The sequence below is a fragment of the Mercenaria mercenaria genome, chromosome 6 (assembly GCF_021730395.1).
Source record: "Mercenaria mercenaria strain notata chromosome 6, MADL_Memer_1, whole genome shotgun sequence".
Lineage (NCBI taxonomy): Eukaryota > Metazoa > Mollusca > Bivalvia > Venerida > Veneridae > Mercenaria > Mercenaria mercenaria.
Window position 1 is genome coordinate 54,837,655 of NC_069366.1, and position 24,306 is coordinate 54,861,960.

The window sequence follows — 24,306 nt, forward strand, 5'->3', positions numbered from 1 at the left end:
CAAAATTACCGGTTTAATACAATTAAGAAAAGTAAAAACGCAACATAAACCTTTTGTGATATCCGATGCATGAGCTTTGCCACATGCGCACGTGAAGCTCGTGTTATAATTCATGTAACTTCCGCCCATGAAAGTCGTTTCTGGATGAATACAGAAATTCGATCGTCAGTAAGGAATACAAAATATCCGTAAAAGTTGAGACACCGTCAAATAATTAATTAATTAATTAAAATAAGTTAAGATGTTCAATAACAAAAAAAGTTGTTTTTCAAAACGCTTTCATATGTCGGAAAACGTTGTCGTGTTGATGTATGAAGTTAAAATTGAAGTATGTCCAGTATACTTTACAGAAATAATTAAATGAGCCGCGCCATGGGAAAACCAACGTAGTGGGTTTGCGACCAGCATGGATCCAGACCAGCCTGCGCATCCGAGCAGTCTGGTCAGGATCCATGCTGTTCGCTTTTAAAGCCTACTAAAATTAGAGAAACCGTTAGCGAACAGCATGGATCCTGACCAGCCTGTGCAGCAGATGCGCAGGCTGGTCTGGATCCCTGCTGGTCGCAAAGCCACTATGTTGGTTTTCCCATGGCACGGATCAAATATGAATTGGTCTTATGACGAAACAGCGCCTCAACAAAACGTCTGTTTTGGACACGAATAGAATCGATAACGATTTTGATAAAGAAAACTTTGTTATTATTTTTTTAAGAAATGCCGAGTCACGAGTTTGTAAATCGACTTACATTTATCAACATTTTATTCTATGGATTCTGTATTTACATGAATAACAACACGAGCTTCTCGTGCACGTGTGACAAGGGACATGTTTCATGTGTCGCAAACATCACGCTGTTCAAAGCATTTACTGAATATGGTGAGCATCAATTAATATTTAGAGCATATATTTAACGACATTTAGACGTGGACATTTATTGTTTATTTTTCTTTTTGCTGCCTCATTGGTTAACATGAATGTACCTACAGCAGTTACAGATCATTTTCGTAAGTATACATATGCTTCTCACACAAATATACAAATTATTAATAATCTTGCATGATTGTAGGCTTCGAACATTGCTGACTTTATACGAAGACTTTAATATTTGTATGTGCTACATATATTATTCCGATGTAATGAAACGGTTTCATTAAAAGCTGCTGTACAAATAATTTAACCCGACTGCAAGAGATGAAGTATCAATCGAATTTGATGAACACCGACCAAGATTTTAAAACTGTTTAAGTTGTGTATTATCTTAAAACTAGGTCATTTCTCAACGGGAAGATTTGCATTTTTATTGAATAAACCGAACGACACTTGAAAAACAATACAAAAATATTTCATTTATCGGATCATGGAAAAAAATGCGGACCGTATTTGGAAGCGCGTCAAGGTTCGTGACCCTGTGCGATATCGGGTATTAAGGCTACAGTTTGTTATCCTATGACATTGTTCCTTGCTAGCGTAAAATCAGTGCATATAAGTTTACAATACTAAATCTTTTAGTATACGCGCCGTGTTAAAAAGAAAAATCTTGGAGTTTAAGAAAGTCTGGTTTTATTAAAACGAACACTGGTAAGTCTTTGCCTTTATCCAAGTTGCTATTATATATCTTTTAAAAAAATCTGTGTAACAACTGAGTTAATTATATAAAAGATAAGATTTGTACAATAAAGTATTTACAAAATAATTATACCCTTAGCGACCACGTATTGATATATTAAGCACGACATTGAACTAGGAATAATAAAATCTTTATAAAGCTGGTATATTCTATTTGTTCAGGGTTACACTTTATTGAAATAGCACAAAACTTTATCGTAAAATTTTTGTAATTTGATAATTCTATAAAACAATAAGGGTACAAGGGCTTGATTTACACACCGTAAATGATTAACTCCCTATCATATTTTCCATAATAATTCGATATATGGTTTGTATAATATGTTTGGAAAGCTCAGTCTATACATTGTATTTTAAACATTTTATATATTGTTGAAACGAGTTTGTTCATGATTATCAATCAAAATATTGTAGTGTCAAGGGATGATAAAAAGTGTGGATTTTAAATCTTTTATCTAATGTTTACAGTCTTAGTTTCTTCTGTTGGAATAGGTAAGAGCTTCTGGTTAAGGGATCTACACACTGAATGACAAGCTTTTATTGTAGAATTTAGGCTTGCGTGCATCCGTGGTAAAGGGTAGTGATTGCATTTACAGTCAAACCTCTCTATAAAGACCACCGTTGGGAGAGATAAAAAAAGTGGTTTTAATTGGCAGAGGTGGTCTTTATTCAAAGATTTAAATATACTACAAATTGAGGGTTATATGAGAAAGAAATCTAAGTGTATATAAATAAGAAGTACTTAGACTTCTTTCACACTCACCCCTATTTAATAGTAAATAGAAAATAAAACCAGCGGCCCTTAGTGCCAGATGGTCGCTGTTCCGAGGTGGTCTTTAACACAGGGTTGGCTGTATTTTCTAGGGACAAGCTCACTAAGTAATACATGCATGTTTTATTCATAATATACATATGAAATCCATTAAAGGCCGATTTAAAATGACATTTGATAGAACTATGAATGAGTTGAAATGAATATAGCCAGCTTCGAGTTAATCACGCACGGATTCGACAAAGAATGGTTCGAGACAGTGTCTGGATTCCTTAATCTACTTATTTTCTGTTTGGTTTGTTGATATGAAATTTAAAATGACATTCATATCGAGATTCAGCCGTGTACATCCGAGGTTTGTCTCATATCTGCACATTTAATACAATATAAACCTTTTCCTATATCAGTATTTTGCTCGTATGTCAAATATAAGTGCTTTTAATTCGCAAGTAGTCTAGGAGTATATACACGTGCATGAGAAAAAACATCCGCTGACTGGTGCAGTGTATATCTATTTAGATAGTTTATCACATGTAGGTTACACTGAATATGATTTTGCTACCCTGCATTTTAGTGATGCTAAGCAATGTGTTAGTATTTTCGCAGCAGTTTTATTCCCAACTTCAATCATATACATGTAGACTTTTAATTGCAGAGACAGACTTTGTATTTTTGCACACAAGATTTTTTTTTCTGTCACGGTTAATGGTTAAGGGTATACGACAGTAAGAGAGGCTCATGTTATAGCCTTTGTCCATATATTTAACCCATACTTTCCGTTTGATCTATTTTACTTGCAAAATGCATTCTTAGTTAATCCATTCAACATAGGAACAATAGGACCTGTTTATACTTGGGACTTCTTTCGGCTACACCGTAGAAGCATTTTTCACCAAATTACATATTTATTCATATTCTTATTTTTTCATTCTATACATGATTTGTATCATTGTAATGCCGTGTTTGTTTATCCATTCCAAAAGACCCTCATTTAACAGAAATTATCATCGATTGATTCTGCTGGAACAAAATGGGTTGCTAGCTTTGATGCTAGAACCATTGATTTGCAGTTAACGCGCTTAGAAACAATTAAAGCCGAGTTAAGACACGCAATGACAGACGGTTGTTTTGTTTTACAATAAATGATCAATCCGTGGTATGTGTGCTTCCTTCGCAATTTATGGCTAGACCATTCTAGCATGTTCCAATATCTTTTTGTAAGTCCTGCCTCGGACGTTCGTTTGACTACGTATCCATTCCAGTGCGTAAACTGGTCATGCGACCAAGGGGTATAACAGTTCGACACTTAACCTAATTTCTGTTTCGCTCAAAATGTGATTCGAGTACTTTACATACGAATTTAAATTCGATATTCTTCAACAAAGCAAAGAGAACAGCCATTATTTCTAATATTAAGATACAGTATAGATTACATAGGCACAAACAAAGTTAGAGCAAGAGCTATCGTAGTTGACCAGAACTTTACAGGGCTGGGTTTGGTCGCAATGGTTGTATATCACCACTCCAAGGTTGACAAAAACTACACAATAAAACGATCTAAGTCTAATTGACAGTCCGGAAACTTTGTGGGATAATTGACGTTGTATTGACAGAAGTACTGTCAGTGAGACACGGCTCTAAAATCAACTAAACAAACAATCTATTTCAAATAACATTGGACCTGTATCTAACTAACTATATTCACACTGAAATAATTTAGCTTCGGCATATAATTCAGTCAGGACGGTATTTGAGTTTCTATAAATGATTTAATGACTATCTTTTTTATATCTATTATGTCCATTAATTGGTTATCATTGATTTTTTGAAATCTGAGTCGAAATCTTCACACTGTGGAGAATATCAAATAAACAAAAATAATCGTTTATGATAATTATCCCAATATACAAAACAGCTAACCCACCATTTGTTATTTCAACAATATTTTCAAGTAAAATTTACTTAAGTTATTTTGTTGAAAATTAAAGTACCACAACCGTAATATGTCGTTAACATTTCAAAATTTCAGCAAATTCAAAATATACCATCGTATGAATTTACTCACTTTACGACTTCAAACGATTTTTGAAAGACAAACTATTATATAGCTATGGTATCCACTCGTTTCATAATAACGTATTTGTATGAATATGAAAACAAAAACAAAAATGGGTGTGGCTGCAAAATGGATATACTTTTTGTATAATTCACTATTTTTGAAATTTTGGTATGTTATTAGAAACATGTTGATCTAAATGTATGGTTAATAAAAGAAAAATACAGACAGTCAATTTTACGATGCTTGCCAAATATCAGATTGCAGGTTAGTTGTTTAGTTTATTATTCTTGTTTACGTCAGTTCGAATATAACCAAGAGAGGTTGTTGCCTATATACAGTTCGAGTTGTAAAACTCGTTTCTGTAATACAAATCCAGGTTTGATTGCCAGTTAAACAAAGACGAAGCTCACGCTATATGTATTCTGCGATAAACAACAGTTGATGCGCGGGCCGGTAAAAGAGAGCGTTATGACGTCAAATTGCAAAATGACGTCCGGTTCAGTACTACTCGGATAAATGAAGTCCCCAGGTCTTCTTGTGGTTTATCGACTAATTTACCAGGGTTTCTCGTTCTGAACCACAATGCCTGCGCGTCTGAACTCTGAACCGTGATAAATCAGGCGGTAAACCACTCAAAGGTCTTGATTATTTGCTAAACAACATCACGTAGTATAATTTACAGTCACGCACGTGAAAGTAGTAAAGTGGACAATAATGGATAATTGTTTTTGGTTGTGGCCACTGAGTGTATTCGTGGTTTGTTGCGTGTGGTAGAGCAAGATTTTTAAATTCTGCTTGTATCATGTTGAATAATCTTTCACCAGTTTCATCCCATTGAGAAAAACTATTAAATTATTCAGTAAATAATTCACTGTTTACACTGCCATTCTTTACTTCATAAATTATTCCCAGCTACTCTGGCAACAGAAGTAGTCCGGCAGGAAATAGGTATAAATAAAAGTTTGTTTTGGATTTAATTTCAAATTTATTATTCAGTGTCATTATGTAGTATTTGTGTAGTGGAATTACAACAAATAATGATTAATTACGTGTCTTCAGTAAATTATTGCATTTGCTGGTGTCATCAGTAGAAGCAAGATATCGTTTATTATATATGAACCGCGCCATGAGAAAACCAACGTAGTTCGTTTGCGACCAGAATGGATCCAGACCAGGCTGCGCATCCGCGCAGTCTGGTCAGGATCCATGCTGTTCGCTTTCAAAGCCTATTGGAATTAGAGAAACTGTTAGCGAACAGCATGGATCCTGACCAGACTGCGCGGATGCGCAGGCTGGTCTGGATCCATGCTGGTCGCAAACGCACTATGTCGGTTTTCTCATGGCGCGGCTCAAATATTATCGGTGACTTGTAATGAAATAAACAAACTTTATTCTTTCTTGCTGAATTTCAATACCTTTATTCATTTATTTTGTTTGTTTTCATGTGTAATACACGCCGATGAATATATAGCATCAGATTTGTTAACTTGTAAGAAATAAAACGCGTATTAAATAGATGTTCCGACCATGATTGATTAATTGAGCCGCGCCATGAGAAAACCAACATAGTGGCTTTGCGACCAGTATGGACACAGAGCGGCCTGCGCATCCGCGCAGTCTGGTCAGGATCCATGCTGTTCGCCAACATTATCTCTAATTGCATTAGGCTTTGAAAGCGAACAGCGTGGATCCTGACCAGACTGCGCGGATGTGCAGGTTGGTCTGGATCCATGCTGGTCGCGAAGCCACTATGTTGGTTTTCTCATGGCGCGGCTCAATTGTAGATAAAGGGCCATTGCAAATGATATCGATAACCATAATTGTGGCATTAAATTCTGATGAAAATATATTAATCATGGCAAAGTAGCTGTAATTACGTTGAAATAAAGGTCTATAATTATTGACTGTTTTTTTTTGTTGTTTTATTTATTTATTTATTTACTGATTTACTGACACATTAGGTCATTTCTTTTACTTATCAATACAGATCTGTACAAGTTACCCGCTGTTTTGGCATTCACCATGTAGAGACTGGAAATATATGCTTGACTTTGAATGATAATATCTTTTGTCAACACACTCTTTATATAAACGTAAATGCCAAATAAAAGAAAAAACTCGCAAAGAATTGATTTTTTGTGTACGTAATTTACAGGATGTATGTAACAACATATTAAAAGTATAGGAAAGTATCATGATGCAAAATGTCTATTTTGGGGTAAAAATGTTAAAAAAATAAATGAAACTGTGGATTTCTGGAATCGACCCATAGCAACAGAATCTTAAGAGATCCAAATTTGGCACAACATTAGATTACTATATTGTACAAAACATAGATTAATTAGAAATTTTGAAAAAAGCAAGATGGCGTCCTAAATCCAATATGGCCGGCATAAAAAACGACATTTAAACCAGAATTATCATTGATTTTATGTCAAATTGTCTCATATCATTACTTTTACATACAATAAATTGATTATGGTTATATGCAGCTTAAGATGGAAAACATACTGCCAGAAGATTCAATACTGGCAATAGTGAAGTATACAGGCAAAATTTTCGAGTCATTCAGCAGTAGAAATTGTCGTTAAGCAGCGATAACTTCCTTATTTATTAACAAACCATATATGAGTACAAGTATTTGTTTTCTTAGTAGGATCATTTCCCATCTTTTCTTAGTAGGATCATTTCCTATCTGATAATCATGTTTTTGGGAAAAATTACATTGAAATTGTTTACAGTTCTGTTTTCCACTGTTTTCAATAGAAAAATGGCGCGAAATAGATGATAGCTGCATTATGGCGGATTCAAATAGTCCTCAGGTTTTGTTTCATTATTTTCTTTTCAATTCTTGCTGAAATCACATGACAGATCTATGCTTGATCTGTAGGTAGCCTTTTCATAATGAAATAATAACATTACAGAATTTGCCATGTATACTTAGATCTACACCTCTACAATCTGGAGTCTCGATCATTGTTAGCTAATTTTGTAGTTTGAGTGTTTGACTGAAAATATTTTCCCGCATCAAACATGACCCCGACTTTTTATATATTTTTATTCAGAACTGACAATATTCTTTAAGAAAATGTAAGTTACAGACATTTTACATTTTAAGTTGGCCCTGGTGTGTGCTGCGGCCATTGCAAATACGTGAATTTTATATAGAATAAAGAAGAACAGCTATTTAGTGTGTTGTGTGTGGTTAATTACAGTGATAACTTGATTTCATCATCACACATGATGTTATATACAATAGTAAAAGGGAACCAACTATTTATTAGAGCAAGTACTCATGTTCTTGTTGTAAAATATGTTAGAATTTGGACCTATCGGAAACAAGTTATAGCTGCAATTAAAATACACCTCTGCTAGGTAAGTTAATAAGACAGATTACAATGAAGTCATTTTCTATCCAGCGATTGATGAAAACACATTGAGGATTCAACTTATAATTTATCCAAGTACCTTAAATGAGCTATTACAGCTACACTGAAATGGCAGATAAATTACATAAAAGAAGATTTGAGACTAAAAAAGAGTTGCCGTATTGTAACTAGGTTCGAGCTTTAGGGCCAGCACATAGAAATTAAACCTTTACGGGAAAGACGATAGCAAATACAGGCTGAGCATTGGAAAGTTGAGACAGAGACGTTTGGTTTGGTAATCTTCTGAGTCAGTAAGAGAGTTCCAGCTCACAGACGGGGTTCAACATTCATACCAATATGGTGGTTTAATGCTGTATGTTATAGAATATAAACACTGAGCATCCAAGAGTCAGGGCAATCATACTGAGTTGCAACTTCAAGTAAGAGAACATCGGCTGAACATCTATGTGAAAACACATCTGTGGATGTCTCTGAATTATTTTTGTACTTTTAGCATGTGTATATGTTGAGTTCTGCTCAACCCGGGGCTAGAGGGCGTGGACGGTAGCATGCATTTCCACTACCGTCCATGAACAGGCTCAATCAAACCGAGCCTGCAATATTTTCGTGTTTGTTGTGTTGAGCAACCTGTGGAGTTTCCATTTTTTTTCTATTTTTGTATGTTGTCCATTCAAAGACATTGTCTGACGGGAACTTCAACAAAAAGACCTGTCAAATATAGCATCCCCAGCCTATAGAAGTTTGAGCTGATTATCATTAGTTGAAGGTTGTTAGTTTGAAACATTGAGTGATTTTTGCCTGATCCCTGAAATTATCTAGCTCATAACCAGGGATACAAATTAGCAGGGGCCCAGTAGCCCATGGCTATATAGATTTTGGGCTGGACCCCTAAACTGTTTGAGAATATGCCTATATACCTAATGTTAAATATTTATTTTTGACAGTCTGGGTCCCTAAATAAAAATAGCTAGTTTATATCCCTGATAACTGCAATTATTTATGAAATATTGGAACACAAATTATTTAGGCGAGATAGTCAGAGAAAAAAATATATATGAGGTATATGGTTTCACTAGCTCTACGTACGTGTTTTAACAAAGGACATTCTACATAGTTTGTCAGTTAGTCTGAGACATTGTCACCTTAGTGATTCGACCCATTACAATGTTTAAGATACTAAAGGCATAGGCACTCTCCTGGGTCATATAACTCTAATTTGACATACATAATATTGATACAATGTATATATATGCTACGTGGAAGTGTTGTTATGATATAGGTTTCTTTGCTTTTGCAAAGCATATTTTTGTAAAATGTTATCAATTTATGTTCTTGGTAAAGGTTATAACACACTTCGTAGCCGTTCTTCTTTATTCTTAACAAAATTCATATATTTCCAATGACTGTAGCACACATCAGGACCTATTTTAAATTTTTATAACTCACATTGTTTTGCAGAATATTGTCAAATACTAAATATAAAGAAAAAGGGAAAAGCACGAGTCGTGTTTGATGCAGAAAAAATATTTTCAGTCAAACACACATTTTTTAAACTGCAATTTTTAAATCAGCTAAAGAATGAGACCCTTAAATTGTAGAGGGTGATGTATTGTCTAAGTATACATGACAAGTACTGTAGTGTTATCATTTCATTATGAAAAAGCTACCAACATGTCAAGCATAGATTTGTCATGTGATTTCAGCAAGAATTGAAAAGAAAATAAGGAAAATAGTTTTACAGAGCAAAAAATAAATTTTATGGTAATTTCAGTAACGTATGACAACTCGTCAAATTTTGGCAAAAATAGCTGTCACAACATAATTTTCAATCAGTTATCATAACTGTAGCCTACTTTTGCCCTGTTTTGTAATTTTCTACTCGGATCTGTATACAAATTACACATTTAAGCAGTAACTGTTAAATATGTTGGTTGTACCTCTGACTACTAGAAATCAGTAATATTTACGATACCAATGTGCAGTTTTTGAGAAACAATACTGTACAACCAAAACATTAAAAAATGTGATATTTTTGTGTTGTATCAATATTTAACGCAAAATTGCAATAATTTTGTCATTTTCTATCAATTCTAGTCAAAGAAAACCTTTCCCATGTGGCCAGATTTCATTTTTTACCAATATGCCCTTGTATGTTACAGCACACTAAATAGCTGTTTTTCTTTATTCTAGATAAAATTGTCATATTTCCAATGGCTGCAGAACACATCTGGACCTACTTTAAGTGTCTGTAACTTACATTTTCTTGAAGAATATCCTCAGTCCTGAATAAAAATCAGAAGAAAAGCGGGGATCATGTTTGATGCAAGAAAAATATTTTCAGTCAAACCATTTTAGAGCCATTTTCCTATTCAGTGTATGTATTCCTAAATGATCTTGTGGCGGCCATTTTGGAATCGGGAAGCCATCTTGAATTTGTTTAAGACTGAAGTTTGTGCGTTTTGAAATAAAATGTATGTATGTTCTATGATGCTGGTCATCTTTCACACTATTTGAAGTTTTTGAAATACTTAAACGGTTTTCCTGTATAATGAAAATTTAATGGCGGCCATCTTGGATTTTGGCGGCCATCTTGTTTTTTTTCAAATAATCTTGAGCTTAAATTTTTTTGTGTTATAATTCTCTACTAACATGCAAAATTTCGCTTTCTTAATAAAAACAATGAAATTATTATGGGTCGATTCCAGAAATTCATAGTTTCGATTATATTTTTTAACGTTTTACCCCAAAAAATGCATTTTGCACCATGATACTTTTCTATACTTTTAGTATGTTGTTACATATGTCTTTTAGAATGCTTACACCAAAAATCAATTCTTTGCGAGTTTTTTCCCCTATTTTCATAAAAGGCCTTTACTACTGGGCTAGAGACAATATTTGGGGGAAAAAATGACATTCGTTTCTAATGCCATGTAATAAAGCATTTATTGAATAAATAAATTCGAAAACGTCTGTGCACATGATTCTTCGAGTCTCGGGCAAATAGTTCCTGCTGTTGACCAGTAAACCACTCAGTAAGTGCATTGCAAAACATAACACGATATACACGACTTCTTATATAAATCGTCGATCAATAGTTAAAAAAGACAAAACAGTGAAAATGAATTTTTGATGACATGTAATAAACACTGAACCAGTCAATAGTGAAAACTATTAGCCCTCGTTCTGAATATCTGGCAAGTAAATAGCCGAAACTTTTGGCCGTCGGTCCTGCGGACTTCGCGAGCAGTTTTGACTGATTCAGTAAGTGTATAAAATAATTCTAATAGAGGAATCTTAATTAGCACTTAATGTAAAATTGTCACGTTTTAAGGGAGACGCGAATGAAGGATTGGGTGCTTAAATAGGGATATGCGATTGAAGGACTTCGTGTTTTAAATGGAGATACGCAAGTGAAGGACTACGTGTTTTGATGGAGTTACGCGAACATAGGACTGCGAGTTTTGCTGGTGAAACGCGTGTATACGATCGCATGTTACAATGGAGATGCGCGAGGGAATGATTGTTTGCATTATTGGTGATTCGAGTAAACGACTGCGTGTTTTACTAGAGATGTGCGAATGAAGAACTGCATATTTTAATGGAGATACGCGAGTAAAGGATTGTGTGTTTTAATGGAGATACGCGAGCGAAGGAGCGAGCAAAGGACTGCGTGCTTTCCGTAAATATGCGAGTATTATACTAAGATTTGCGTGTTTTAATTGTGATACGCGCCAGCAAAGAACTGAGTGTTTTATTGCAGACACGCGAGTATAGGATTGCGTGTTTTAATAGAGATACGCGAGTGAAGGACTATGCGTTTTTAACGAAGACGTGCATATTTAAAGGATATCGCAGAAAGAAATGACCTTATAGAGAACGATTTTATCATAAAGTTGAGAAGTCTTGTTGTAGAAAATCTGTCATAAACCTTTAATCCGGTTGTTTAATTTCAATCGAAAGTACCATATTAATAAGATTTTAGGATATTACAATACTCCAGACAAATTCCTTTGACGGAGTCAAGGATTTATTTACAGGTTATTATCTTCGCGGAAACATAAAGCCACATAAGCAGATTTTAAAATGTATAGTAAGATATGATGTAGTGCATATGAATAGTCGCGTTTTAAGAAAGACTAAGAATGATTTGAAATGATCTGTTTTGACAGATTATCCATTCAGTGACAATATGACCGCCAGACTAATTAATATTTGTTTAAAGACATGTATGGACGTTACCCAAATATTTGCCATTACTTGTTTTTAAGGTTTCAAACCCACCAGTAATGTTTGTAGTAAGAAACGCCCGCATATAAGCTAAACAAAACACTGATACATGTATTTTCATTTGTTTCACTTAACTTTCACCGTTGTGCGTTTGAGCTTTTCTCGGGCAGGCATTCCAGGAAGCCACCCAGCTGGCTTTGGTCCGTTGTTCTACCCAGGTACATAAAATACCGCTCGGATAGAGCACATATAATTTTCATGCATCATTAAAGGTTCGAACGCACGGAGTTGAAGATTAGTGAAAATAATGCTATTAGAACGGTGGGTCAACATGACAAGAAGAATAGTCAATGCAACCTTTGTTCACCCTTCATCTCTCAATGTTTAAACTTTTAACTACGAATTTGCTTGTCATAACATGGTATTGTGTCAGACATTTTATATTTGTTCACCCTACAGTGAAAACAGTGTTCTGTAATGCCAGGAAAGAGTACAGGAAGGAAAAGTCGAAATTTTGGTACCCAAACTGGGTCTGAAAAGGTAGTAGTGAGCGCACGAGAAAAAGGGGTTCAAGTCGGCACTTATCCGGATCTCACTGAGAAAGCAAAAGTCACAATGCAGAGAGAGCAAAGAGAATGTTTCCCACAAGTAAGTACAGTCAGAACTGTTAATCAAGACATGCTAAATAGTGGTTATATGTGGTTATATATAAGGTGCCCTTTTTCCGGATGGTTTTTGTTTCAAAACAACGAATGGACACTTTTCCCCTTGCTTTCAGAGCGAGAAATTGTAAATGCATTGGCAAGCTGAGAACCAGCTACTGCACTGCAGCATATATAACCCAAAGACTGAAGTTGTTTCCTTCCTGCGTAACTATACCAGCATATGTACTTTACAGATCTTTCAGTCTCCATTATGTTGGATATTCACGAGAATAATAAACGGGACGCTGACTAGCTTTAAAAAAACTAATCTTGTTCACAAGTTAAATAAAACTTAAACTGTTTAATTCGGAAAGGAAACTAGTGGTCTCTCGAGTCACGTGGTCTATGTCCACAAGTGTTCTTTAGTTTAGACTGGATTGTAGGCAGGAATTGTCAGGGTGACAACCATTCTACCAGCGGAATTCATGTGTTCATATATTTTTATACACTATGTCTTATTCTAACACCTTTAAGATTTTCTTTTATATAAACAAAGAAGGATTTTACCGTGTATTGTCTTGTCGATTAAAACACGTTTTGCAAAAGCAAAATGACCTACTTTTGGCTATTCCGCCTAAAAAAGGATTCCAGATTAGTATCTCTTCCTGATGTGATTCGAGCGTGTTAGAATGGAAATAGATTTTAGTTTTCGGCCTTCGTGATTAGATTACTACGCATCTGAACGAAAAAAAACGTGTTTTATTTGACAATAATGCACGCAAAACTAAAATCTATTTCCCAGTTTAAACATGATTTACATGCTGTTCACTTATGGAAGAGTTTTATAAAATTATTTTTGCAAGGATATTTTTTCCTACATTCAGATGTCAGATGCAAGCACAGAAGTGTACTTGTTTGTGAGAGGAAAGCAAGAATATGTTCAACGACTGAAGAATGCGTTTGTTGTAGAGAAACGGGTTGTAGAAAATTATGGAGGAGTCTATCTTGGTATAGCTGAAAATGTGAGCATTTAAAATATGTTAGTGTAACTTGTGGGCAATTAATGTAAGAGATTTAATACGTGTACAAAAATATACTTTCTATAAGGAGAGGTTCAAAATTCTAATTATTTGCAGGGCACATTAAACGAAATCAATAATACCTAGATATATATGAATGGCTGAAAAAAGCTTTGAAGACGAGGAAAACTGTTCGTACTGACGGAATCACGGATGAACCACAGGGATCCATCACGTGCTATGATTGCCTCTGTTTATGTTTTATGGGTGATTTTTTTACATATAAGTTCTTGATTTCATCTAAAAACATTTTAAAAAAACCCTCTATTATAGCACGTGACGGATCCCTGTGGGATGGACAACATCATAATAACATTATACGTCCTAAGTACTACTGTCCTATATATTTTTATTTTTCCAAACTAACGTATAAAACCAAGCAAACGTGTCTATTTCATGTACATCGAGAATTGAAAGAAAAACTCAAAAGAAAGAAAGAAAAACAACATAACTGTGACGGAAAATTTACTTCACATTAAGTTAAATGACTTGTGAAATAAAGTGAATAAAATGAATGGACTCTAGGGCACGAATTTGGAACAGGCCCTTTGATACCTGTGTTGCGTTGTAATCTAGTTACTTTGTATTATGTGTTCTGCTACGTTGTTGAACCGGAAATTCTAAATTACGCCATTTACCCCCATTTCTATAACCATTTTACCATTACTTTCATTTCATTTCATTTCAGCTGAAAAGATACGAGGGTGATCTTTATAGTCGAATGCCAGAGCAGTGTCTCATTATGATTAAGTTTCCGGACAGTAGACACGCAGAAATGTGGACTGAATCTAGCAAAATATTTAAACAGAAAGACTTTCCTTCTGCCGGTGATGGATTAGAATTATTTTCAGTACCAGTCCATTATTTACCGAATGCAGGTAACACACATTACTATTTCAGTACCAGTTCATTATTTACCGAATGCAGGTAACACACATTACTATTTCAGTACCAGTTCATTATTTACATATTACAATTTTTGTACCAGTTTAGTATTTACCGAATGAAGGTAACAGTTTTAAATTTTTGCCACTTCTTATACATATTTGGGCGGATTTACACCAAATCTTACAGGAGTGATCAGTGCTAAGCCTCACTGTCCATATTTTCGGTATGTTCCGGTTCAGAGATTTTCAGTGGAGCTATGGCCCAGCGATTTGTCGTAGTTTTTCTTGTCATTGCATCTGCCCAGCTACAACCAGAAGGAATTACACTAAACTTCACAGAGGTGAACGTTGCCAAGCTTTGCTGTGCTTACCATGTACATGTTCCAGTTCTGTGTTTTTCAGCAGAGTCATGGCGCTTGATTCGTTAAATTTGTAATAGAAAGAGCATTGAAACTCGAGGGTAAACGATTTGTACGAGGGGGCGTAGCCCCCGAGTATAAATCGTTTACCCGAGAGTTTTAATGTTCCCATATATGGTAGTTGTAGGCGTTCCTCATTGCCATATATACAGCAGTTCAGTGAGTAGGGGCCTACTTGAAATCCTTGCATTACAAATGTGTAAAGCCCAGGTAAAATAAACCAATGCAAGAGCAGAAAATCAATAAAATACACTTCGCTGTCTACTGTTCCAGACACGCTGGCATACTTTCCTATCCAACAGTGCGGTAACTAGCGTGCGGGTATCCATTCCGAAAAAAATGTCCCATTTCAGAATTGAAAAAATCAAAAAATTATGGTTTGTTGTTTCGTAGAATACCAACAATTTCATAATGTACAAGGTGTCAAGTTAAAAATCTGAAAATTCCATCCACCAACTAATTTGCGTTTCAAAGATATGAATATTTATTTATAAGGACCTAAATTTACGAGTAACGGAGGTTAATTTCTGGTTCACAAGATTTCTTGGGCAACGTATATGTCATTTGATACAACTAATGCACATTTTCAACACTTCTGTACTCTACAAACCCTGAATAAGATAATAAATGTGCTATCAGTCCAACTTAGACAAAAAAAATTGCTCTAGATGTGCCTATTTTAATATTGCATTGTTTCCCAACAAACGATTTTTATTTTCTTCTGTTAATATTTTGTTCGCTAGATGAAATTATTTCATATAAGGTATCTTTAGTTATGCAAAAATAAAATGTCAGAATGTGATCAAAAAGAAGGTGTCATTTTTTTCTGACAATTCATGCAATTATAACGTAACCGTTTGTGATTTTCAAACAAGGTGATAAGTAACGGATGTTAAACTTTTAAATCAAGTATTTTTATTTAGTAATATTTATATATTATAGATTACACAATCTTTTTGTTATCATAATGATAATGCAAGAGTAATGATACTGCCGAATCTGTAACGGAACAGCTGCGGCATTTTAGAAGAGAAATTTGATACATGTACTATGTTTACTATTTCTTGAAGAAATATAGAAAATTGGGAATAAAACCGAAACGAACTGGTGTGATCGTATAACAGACCACTACTTTATGGTATCATCTGTTTAATAAAAACTGTTTATTATTGGGAGCTAACATCACGTATGTGCCCAAACTGATATTAGCCAAAAAATATACTTAAATGAATTAACAGAGATTGTAACGGATGTTAAACAGAGGACATTGCTTTATGTGGATGGCAGTATAAATATAATTTTAAAGTCGGGAACTAATATTTTAGTTCAAAGAAAAAATATTCATTCTTAACCAGGTATAATGACGCATTTATATATCTAAAGAAACTTTTATATATCCTGTTTAAGGCAGTGATCTCAGTGTTTCGATAAATTCTTTTTCAGGAAGTGATATCAATGTTTCTACATATCCTGTTTCATTGGGTGATCTCAATGTTTAGGGCCTACATATATTCCGTTACAGGGAATGTTCTTAATGTTTTGATACATCCTGTTTCAGAGAGAGAGGTCTCAACGTTTCAATATATCTTGTTTCAGAGAGTGGTCTCAGTGTTTCTATATATCTTGTTTCAGGGAGAGATTTCAATGTTTCTATGAATCCTTTTTCAGGGAGTGCTCTCATGTTTCGATATATTCTGTTTAAGGGATGGATCTCAATGTTTTATATATCTTGTTTTAGGGAGTGGTCTCATTGTTTCTACATATCTTGTTTCAAAGGGAGTATTCTCAATATTGTCAGTATTAGGAGCAAGAGTAGCCACTGCACTGTGATGTTTAAAAACATGAATTCCACAGCTGGTTATCTCATGCTGCCGGGTCTTGGTTTCGCGTGCTATGTTATTTTTCTCAGCTTCAGTAGGTAAAAGAAACAACAGAACTACGAGAAACTGAGAAAGTGATAGATATATCTTTTATTCCACCATAAAATAAGTTTGCATAAAATGAGCAAATACATACACCAATAAAAACATAAATACAACACAAATATAAACAAAAAATAATTTCAAAATAGTTTGGCAATGTTGAATAGATGGGTAATTCAAGTGGAAAAGCGAGAAATATCAGGTATCTATAGACCTGTTGAGTTCCGCATTGACGAAATACACTCCTACAATTAGGTAAATAGGGCCTATATAGCTGAGCTTTTTTTGTATATCTGCGTGCATCATCATAGTGGCATTCCCGAATAAAAAAAAAGCAAAACAGATAGCCGAGTCTTTGATCATTGACACTAAGAGTTATTGTAATCACATCTATTCAACTTACTTTTTATAGTTGAAGCTTTATCTAAATAATGCAGTGAAATTATATTTCATGTTCACAGTAGTATTAAAACATTACAACATTCTTTCAATGTCCAATTGGAAGAAACAAACATCTATATATCAAATTTTAACTTCCGTTACATTGTATGTCGTATTCAGGTTGTCGCTGTTCGGTTTATGGTTTTTTCCTGCTATAAAAACATTTTTTGAGTTAAAGGAATTAAGATAAATGTTATGTTTCAACAGCAGCTTTAAAGGTGTATTGGTAATCCTTAACTTAAGTTTCAAAATATTGTAATATATTTAACCTCCGTTACTATTGGCACCAAATGGCACCTAAAATTGTTCTCCATTAAAATATTAACCTACAGTCACATTACCTCTTATGTCTTTAACTGGTAGAGTAAGGAGAAAATACATTTCCAAGTAACTGGAACAAGGGCAAATTAAATATATTTTCTTTTTCAAAGATTTTAACCTCCGTTACATTGCCGATCTGTTGATTGATAAACCATATATTCAAATACAGTGGAATTAAAACTGTGTTTCTCTTTTGTCTTGGGTCTATTAATACAAATCAAACATTTACAACCACTCTGAAACTGTGCTGTGACAAAACAGAATGTACTAAAATCTATCAAATTTATATTAAAATATTTACCTTACCCGTTAAAATGCCGTGTCTTTAAAAAAATATCCAATGTTGTCAGTTGCAGCTACCATGTACGATTATGATGTAGATTAACCTATGGCGCAATTATATAGTAGTAAGAAAAACCACGGGTGACGTTGGGAAAAAACTAATAGATCATCACTAAATTTGTTATGGAAGTTAACAGTAACGGAAGTTAAAAAAAATGTGCATTTTCTGGCAGATTTATCACGAAAAAAGCAAAAAACCAACTGGAGTTACATCAGTACTGGCAAAACACATTGGCGCATCACTCTCACTAACCTCAGAATAATTCATAATCTCAATATTTTCTCAAAATCCTGGTCACGGAGGTTAACTGACATTTTCAACGATCCAAGTCAAATATACATTTGATATTCATATCAAAATATTGTGGGATGTATCACTAAAACTTAATAGTCTAAGGAAACAAATGACATAAAAGAAGGGCACAAGCACCTTTTTACTGTTATAACAAATATTCATGTGGTACTTTTCATTGTCTTAAGTGTGATAACGGAGGTTAAAGCTATTTTGGGGACAATGGTATAATAGTTGATGAAAATTTTTTATCTTCTGTGGCTACAAAATAAATGATATTCATCCAAACTATGATTTGTTTGAAATTATTTAGAGGTAGTCTTTTCTATTCAGCATTGTTCGTGCTTCTTTATCTCTTGGTTATATTTATGCACCCTTTCGTGGGACAACCAAAAAATGCAAATTTCTGCATGTTTTAGCTGACAGTTTAAGGTTTAATGACCTTCTATCTGAAAATTTCCAATTTCCATTTTTCAAAGACAGCACATATATATACTGATAATTCAACACAGTGAACATCCGTATACAGCTCTTTTTCTACTAGTAAAATGACAAGGACACATAAAAATGGCAAATGGGACATTATTTCTGGAATGGCTGATTAAATACCTGCACACTTTTAGTTACCGCACCCTGTTGTCAGTGTATACGATTTACCTGCACCGAATTTGTTAAGAAAAAACACCGGGCTATGATACAATACGATGTTTTAGCCACCTCTGATATAATAGGGCGGATTTATACCAAATCTTACAGGAGCGATCAGTCTTATTGTGCATATTGTCGGCATGTTCTGGTTCAGTGATTTTCGGCGTGGGGATTATGGCCCTTTATTTGCCATATTTTTCAGTGTATGGATATTTTGGCAGGTTCTGTTACACCATTAGGCAGATTCACACCAAACCTTACACGAGTTATCCGTGCCAAGCCTTGTTATTCGTATCATCGGCATGTTCCGGCTCATTGATTTTCACAGAGTTATGGTCCTTGATTTGTCATATTTTACAGTGTCCACACTACATGCTGTGTACAATTATGCTTACTTTCACCAAACCTCACCAGCGAGCAATGTGAAGTGTAGTTCTGCATAGTTTCGTCATGTTCAGATTAGTCGTCACATTCTTTTATCTATGCTACTTTTCCTATACCACTGGCTCGAATTTCACCAAACTTCACAGGAGTTACCACTGCAAAGCCTAGTTGTGTAAATCACTGGAATGTTATGGTTCACTGATTTTCCATGAAGTTATGGCCGATAGTTTGTGACATTTTACAATTTCTGCGTGGTGTGGTGGGAGAATTGTTTTTTTTTTCAATCGGCATTATATGTTTCAGATGTGTGTGCATTCCAGCTATCAGAGATGTATGGGTTGAATGTTTCAAATAGCGAGTTCTACGAAAATTACGTGAAACACGTTCCGAAGTTAATGAATATACGTCACATATATCACGGTGTTGTTGCAACGTATAAAGTCAGCAGGATTCGCAATTGTATGATTCGACCAGACACATACGTTCTTCTCTTCTGCGCAGATTCAGAAAAGAAACTGACGGATTTCTACGATAGTGGTAAGAATTTTTCTATGGTTTAAAGCAGTAAAAATTTGTGTACATCGTTATATTAGTCTATATTACTGATATATTGGCAGTGAAACTTGGTAGTTTCTCTTCAACATATCTCGACGATTATAACAAACTTCATTGAGAAAGTAAGTTTTGCTGAAATATATGCGGCTATTTTTAAACTCAGAAGTCGTTGAACACACAATTTCTTTCAAACACATGCTTTTAGCTCACTGGAACCTTAGTTCAGGGTGAACTGTGAGCCTGTCTCGCTCGTCCACAGTTGCTTAGTTAACAACTTAACACTCTAGGTCAAATTTTACAGTGTTAACCAGTTGGAACTGGGTAATTTAGGGTGAAAAACTACGTCAAATCATAGAAAAATATTGTTAACATACCAGGGCCATTTTTTTCAAATTGATCTACACGAAATGTGCCTATGTTTGCTTTTGGTAAATGTAGGTAAAGTTCGAAACTTGGGAAGAATGTTAACAGATCAAATCATAAAAACCTTGTTAATACCCTAAAGGCCATACCTGATCTTTATGAAGCCTTGTTAGAGCTGGGACAAAAACTAGGCTACTAGATTAGGTCATAAAGAAAACCTTGTCAGCACTAAGGAGGAACCATTTTCTATCCAATTTACATGAAACTTAGGCAGAATAATTGTCTCAATGGAATCTATGTCAAGTTTTGAAATTAGTTATAGAAATAGAAAAACTTTGTTAACGTTACACAAGGTATTTTCTACTTGATCTAAAAAACAGGTATTGATCTAAAAAACAACAACAGGTATTTATGTAAACTAGGAAAACTTTGAAACTGGTCAACTTGGGTCAAAAATTAGATCACTAGGTGAAATAATAGAAAACACTTTGTTAACACTGTAGATGTCCTAATTTCAATGTGATTCGTTTGACATCTTGTCAAAATGTTCATCTTTAAGAAAGCTAGCCATGACAGAAACTGGTTGGTATGTGGTTATAAACTAGATCATGATTAGGTCAAATAACAGAAAAAAAGTTTTAATGCTCTAGATACCATATTTTCTTCCTGATCTATATGAAACTTGGTGAGAATGTTCATCTTTATGAAATCTGGACCAGACTTTAAACTTGGTCATCTTGGATCCAAACTAGGTCACTAGATAAGAACACATGGAAACAATGTTAGAGCCTAGAGGTCATATTTCCCGCCTGACCCATATGATTGCTTAACCCTTAGCCTGCTAAATTTCTAAAATGGACTGGTCCATCATTCAATTTGGGCAATACTATTTATTATTAGAAGGGGTGTTTACTGAAAATTTACTGACTGGATAGCGAACAGTGCAGACCATGATCAGACTGCATGTATGTGCAGGCTGATCTTGGTCTGCACTGGTCGCAAAGGCAGAATCACTTGCTGCCAGCAGGCTAAAGGTTAATAGACCGTTTGTCTTTATAAAGGAAAGTCATATTTGAAAATATTTTGTCTTGGAACTGAAATCAGGTCACTAGGTCAAACCATAGAAAAATCTTGTGACACTGTGGCGGACTAAATTTACAATTGAACAGTATGAAACATAGTCAAAATGTGTTTTTATTAAATCTAGGCCCATTTCATAAGGGGGTCATCCGGGTCACAAACTAGGTCACATGGTCAAATTATACAAACACCTTGTCAAAATGCCGAGGACATACTTTCTACTTGACCTATATGAAGCCTGGTCATAATGTTTATATGAAATCTGAATCACATTTAAAACTGGGTCGCCTTGGTTAAAAATCTAGGTCACAAGGTCATGGTGAAATTTTAACACTCAAGAAAACTTAATATAAGGCTAGAAGTAATATTTTCTTCCTTTGCCTTTATATAATCTGTGGCAGTTGTGAAAATGGGTCACCTTGACATATTTTCTAGATCACTTTATAGAAAAAGATTACATTGTAAATTAAATCAGAAATCAAAGATTTTATGACCCTTTATGCAGTTTTCTTGTCTATTTAGTTTTGCACTAAATACCATTGTCAAGTTTCCTTGACACTTTGTAATGACGTTATATTCAAGGTCAACAGTACTCCATTGTCTGGTGAGCAAGACCGTCAAAACTCTTATAAATAAATTGTTCTGCTAAAAATTAACACCTACGTAAGCTTTCAGTGATGCTTTACACTTTTCATTAATATTTCAGCGGAATACCAGAGATACAGAGAGTACAGACAGCGTGCAGTAGCAGACACGAATACATGTTTCTTCACGTTAAAGCCACTTACCTCCCGTTAGTTACCACAGCAACAACCAAGATGCATTTAATTTGTTCTCCTGCCACTTTCATTGCAATGGCAATAACTCTTCTTTCATTAGACCAGGCGTACTGACTCACAAAGATTTAGCCAGTGATTTTCAGTAAAAGTTAAATATTACCCTGTATAAGTAAAGCATATTTGGACTGGAGGAACTACACCTAAAACTTTCTGTACAACAGGGGAGACTAATATTGAAGACCTGTGTGTACTGGAATAATTTATATTAATACTTAAATAAATAAGTTATTGCCTCCTTGGAATAAAGCAAATTGAAACATTTAGCAAAGCACTGGAATACTGCTTAAATGGCAAGATTGGTCTAATATCTGCTGAACAGTGAAAAACGGTATTGTTAAAAACATCTTTTAAAAGTTCCTGAAATTTTTAAAACGTCCTGGAAAATTAACAACTCCATCATATGTCTTCTGCTGCATTATAAGAGTTCAGAAAATTTAGTACTTTTAATCAGATTAACTTTTTAGTTAAATTCAGATAGCATTTAGAACTGCTTTACTCGCAATACAACTATGTATCATGTAATTTATAACACCAGCATTAATCAACATCTGTTTGCGACCAGCATGGATCCAGACCAGCCTGCGCATCCGCGCAGTCTGGTCAGGATCCATGCTGTTCGCTAACAGTTTCTCTAATTCCAATAAGCTTTGAAAGTGAACAGCATGGATCCTGATCAGACTGCATGGATGCGCAGGATCCATGCTGGTTGTAAACGCACTATGTTGGTTTTCTTATGGCGCGGCTCATTTTCAGTTCTCCATTTCAAGGTAGTTATGCATATTTGGATAAATTATTTCTCAATTATGCTAACGTGCAGAACTACCTTAGTTCTAGATTTTTAATATAGTATTATACTTGATATAATTTCCTCATTAATCAGTTTTGTGAAAAAAATGTGCTTTTGGAGAGCCAGTTATTTCTAGCATATAAGAATAATGTATTTATACGAACAATTAATGAGTACCTATAACATAGATTCGGTCTAGTAAAACTGTGATATTTCTTTCCGTCCATCATTTTTCTTTTACTATTATGTTGTAGAACCCTTAACATGCTTAATCTATTTCTGTTCTAAGAAATATATTTTATTAGTATAATCAGAATATTTTTTTCCAATGAAAATTATTTTCTATCAACAATTTTGGATTTTCTTTTAATCTAAAGCTGCTCGAAAATACATTTATAAAAATTCTGTTCAATATTGCATTGGCAGTTTAATCTACAGCATTAATTAGATTTTGCATATGCTTCAAATTTCTGTATGTCATATGAAAAACACTTTGTAATTTTTATGGATTTAATGTTTGGTAACACTAATCAGTTTTTTATGCCATGAAGTAAACACGAAGTGCAAAATAAAAACCGAACTGAATATTTCTTCTATCAGAACATTTTACTGGAAATATGAAAGTTGTGGCAACAGTTAAATGCTTTTCTATATTTTTTTTTTAAAAAGACCATGTTTTCTTTAAAAATTGCTTCAATGTTCTGAAACTTTTGTGAACAAATTCTTCCTACAAATCAGTTATGATTTTTTCGAAATTAAAAGAACATTGATCTTTAAAGGAAGAGATTTTTCAGTATTTACTATTAAATATGCATGTATTTCACACGAGCCATAGGAGGAATTTGTATGTTGTAAGATTATTTAAATCATTTTTGTAAAGTCATTGTATCTCTCTTGTAAAATAACATTTTCTCCATAATAAATTGCTATTTTCTCAATATGCAGTCGGTGTTCGTTTTATATTTCCATATTTCCCGTCAGCATAATCTGCATTGAACAAAAAAGTACCAGACTGTTACTAAAATTAATAGCTGTAGTCCGAAAAAAAAAGTTATGATTACCGTTTGCATACTTCGGTTGGTATAAAACATAATCATTCAAACACGAGCACACATGTACCCTGTTGCAGAGGTTGTGTAATTTTCAGCCTCCAGTATGCTCTGACCTTGACCTTTCACCTAATAACTGTCTGATAACAGACAATCATGGTACGAAGTTTGATGGCCATA

The 24,306-nt window shown here is 34.4% G+C and overlaps 1 protein-coding gene across 2 annotated transcripts; it reads left to right on the forward strand.

The window, feature by feature from the left end:
• The first annotated feature begins 1,422 nt into the window (after window positions 1-1,422).
• Window positions 1,423-24,021, forward strand: LOC123548844 (uncharacterized). Of its 2 annotated transcripts, XM_053545958.1 has the most exons (7): window positions 1,450-1,579; window positions 2,096-2,119; window positions 12,534-12,722; window positions 13,603-13,740; window positions 14,486-14,675; window positions 19,757-19,990; window positions 22,158-24,021. In XM_053545958.1, exons 3-7 carry the CDS (start codon window positions 12,552-12,554, stop codon window positions 22,247-22,249), a joined length of 825 nt encoding a protein of 274 aa, XP_053401933.1. In that variant the 5' UTR covers window positions 1,450-1,579; window positions 2,096-2,119; window positions 12,534-12,551; the 3' UTR covers window positions 22,250-24,021. The 2 variants fall into 2 exon arrangements, with proteins under 2 accessions (XP_053401932.1, XP_053401933.1); XM_053545957.1 differs by lacking the exon at window positions 2,096-2,119 and having other exon boundaries at window positions 1,423-1,579.
• Window positions 24,022-24,306: the final 285 nt, after the last annotated feature.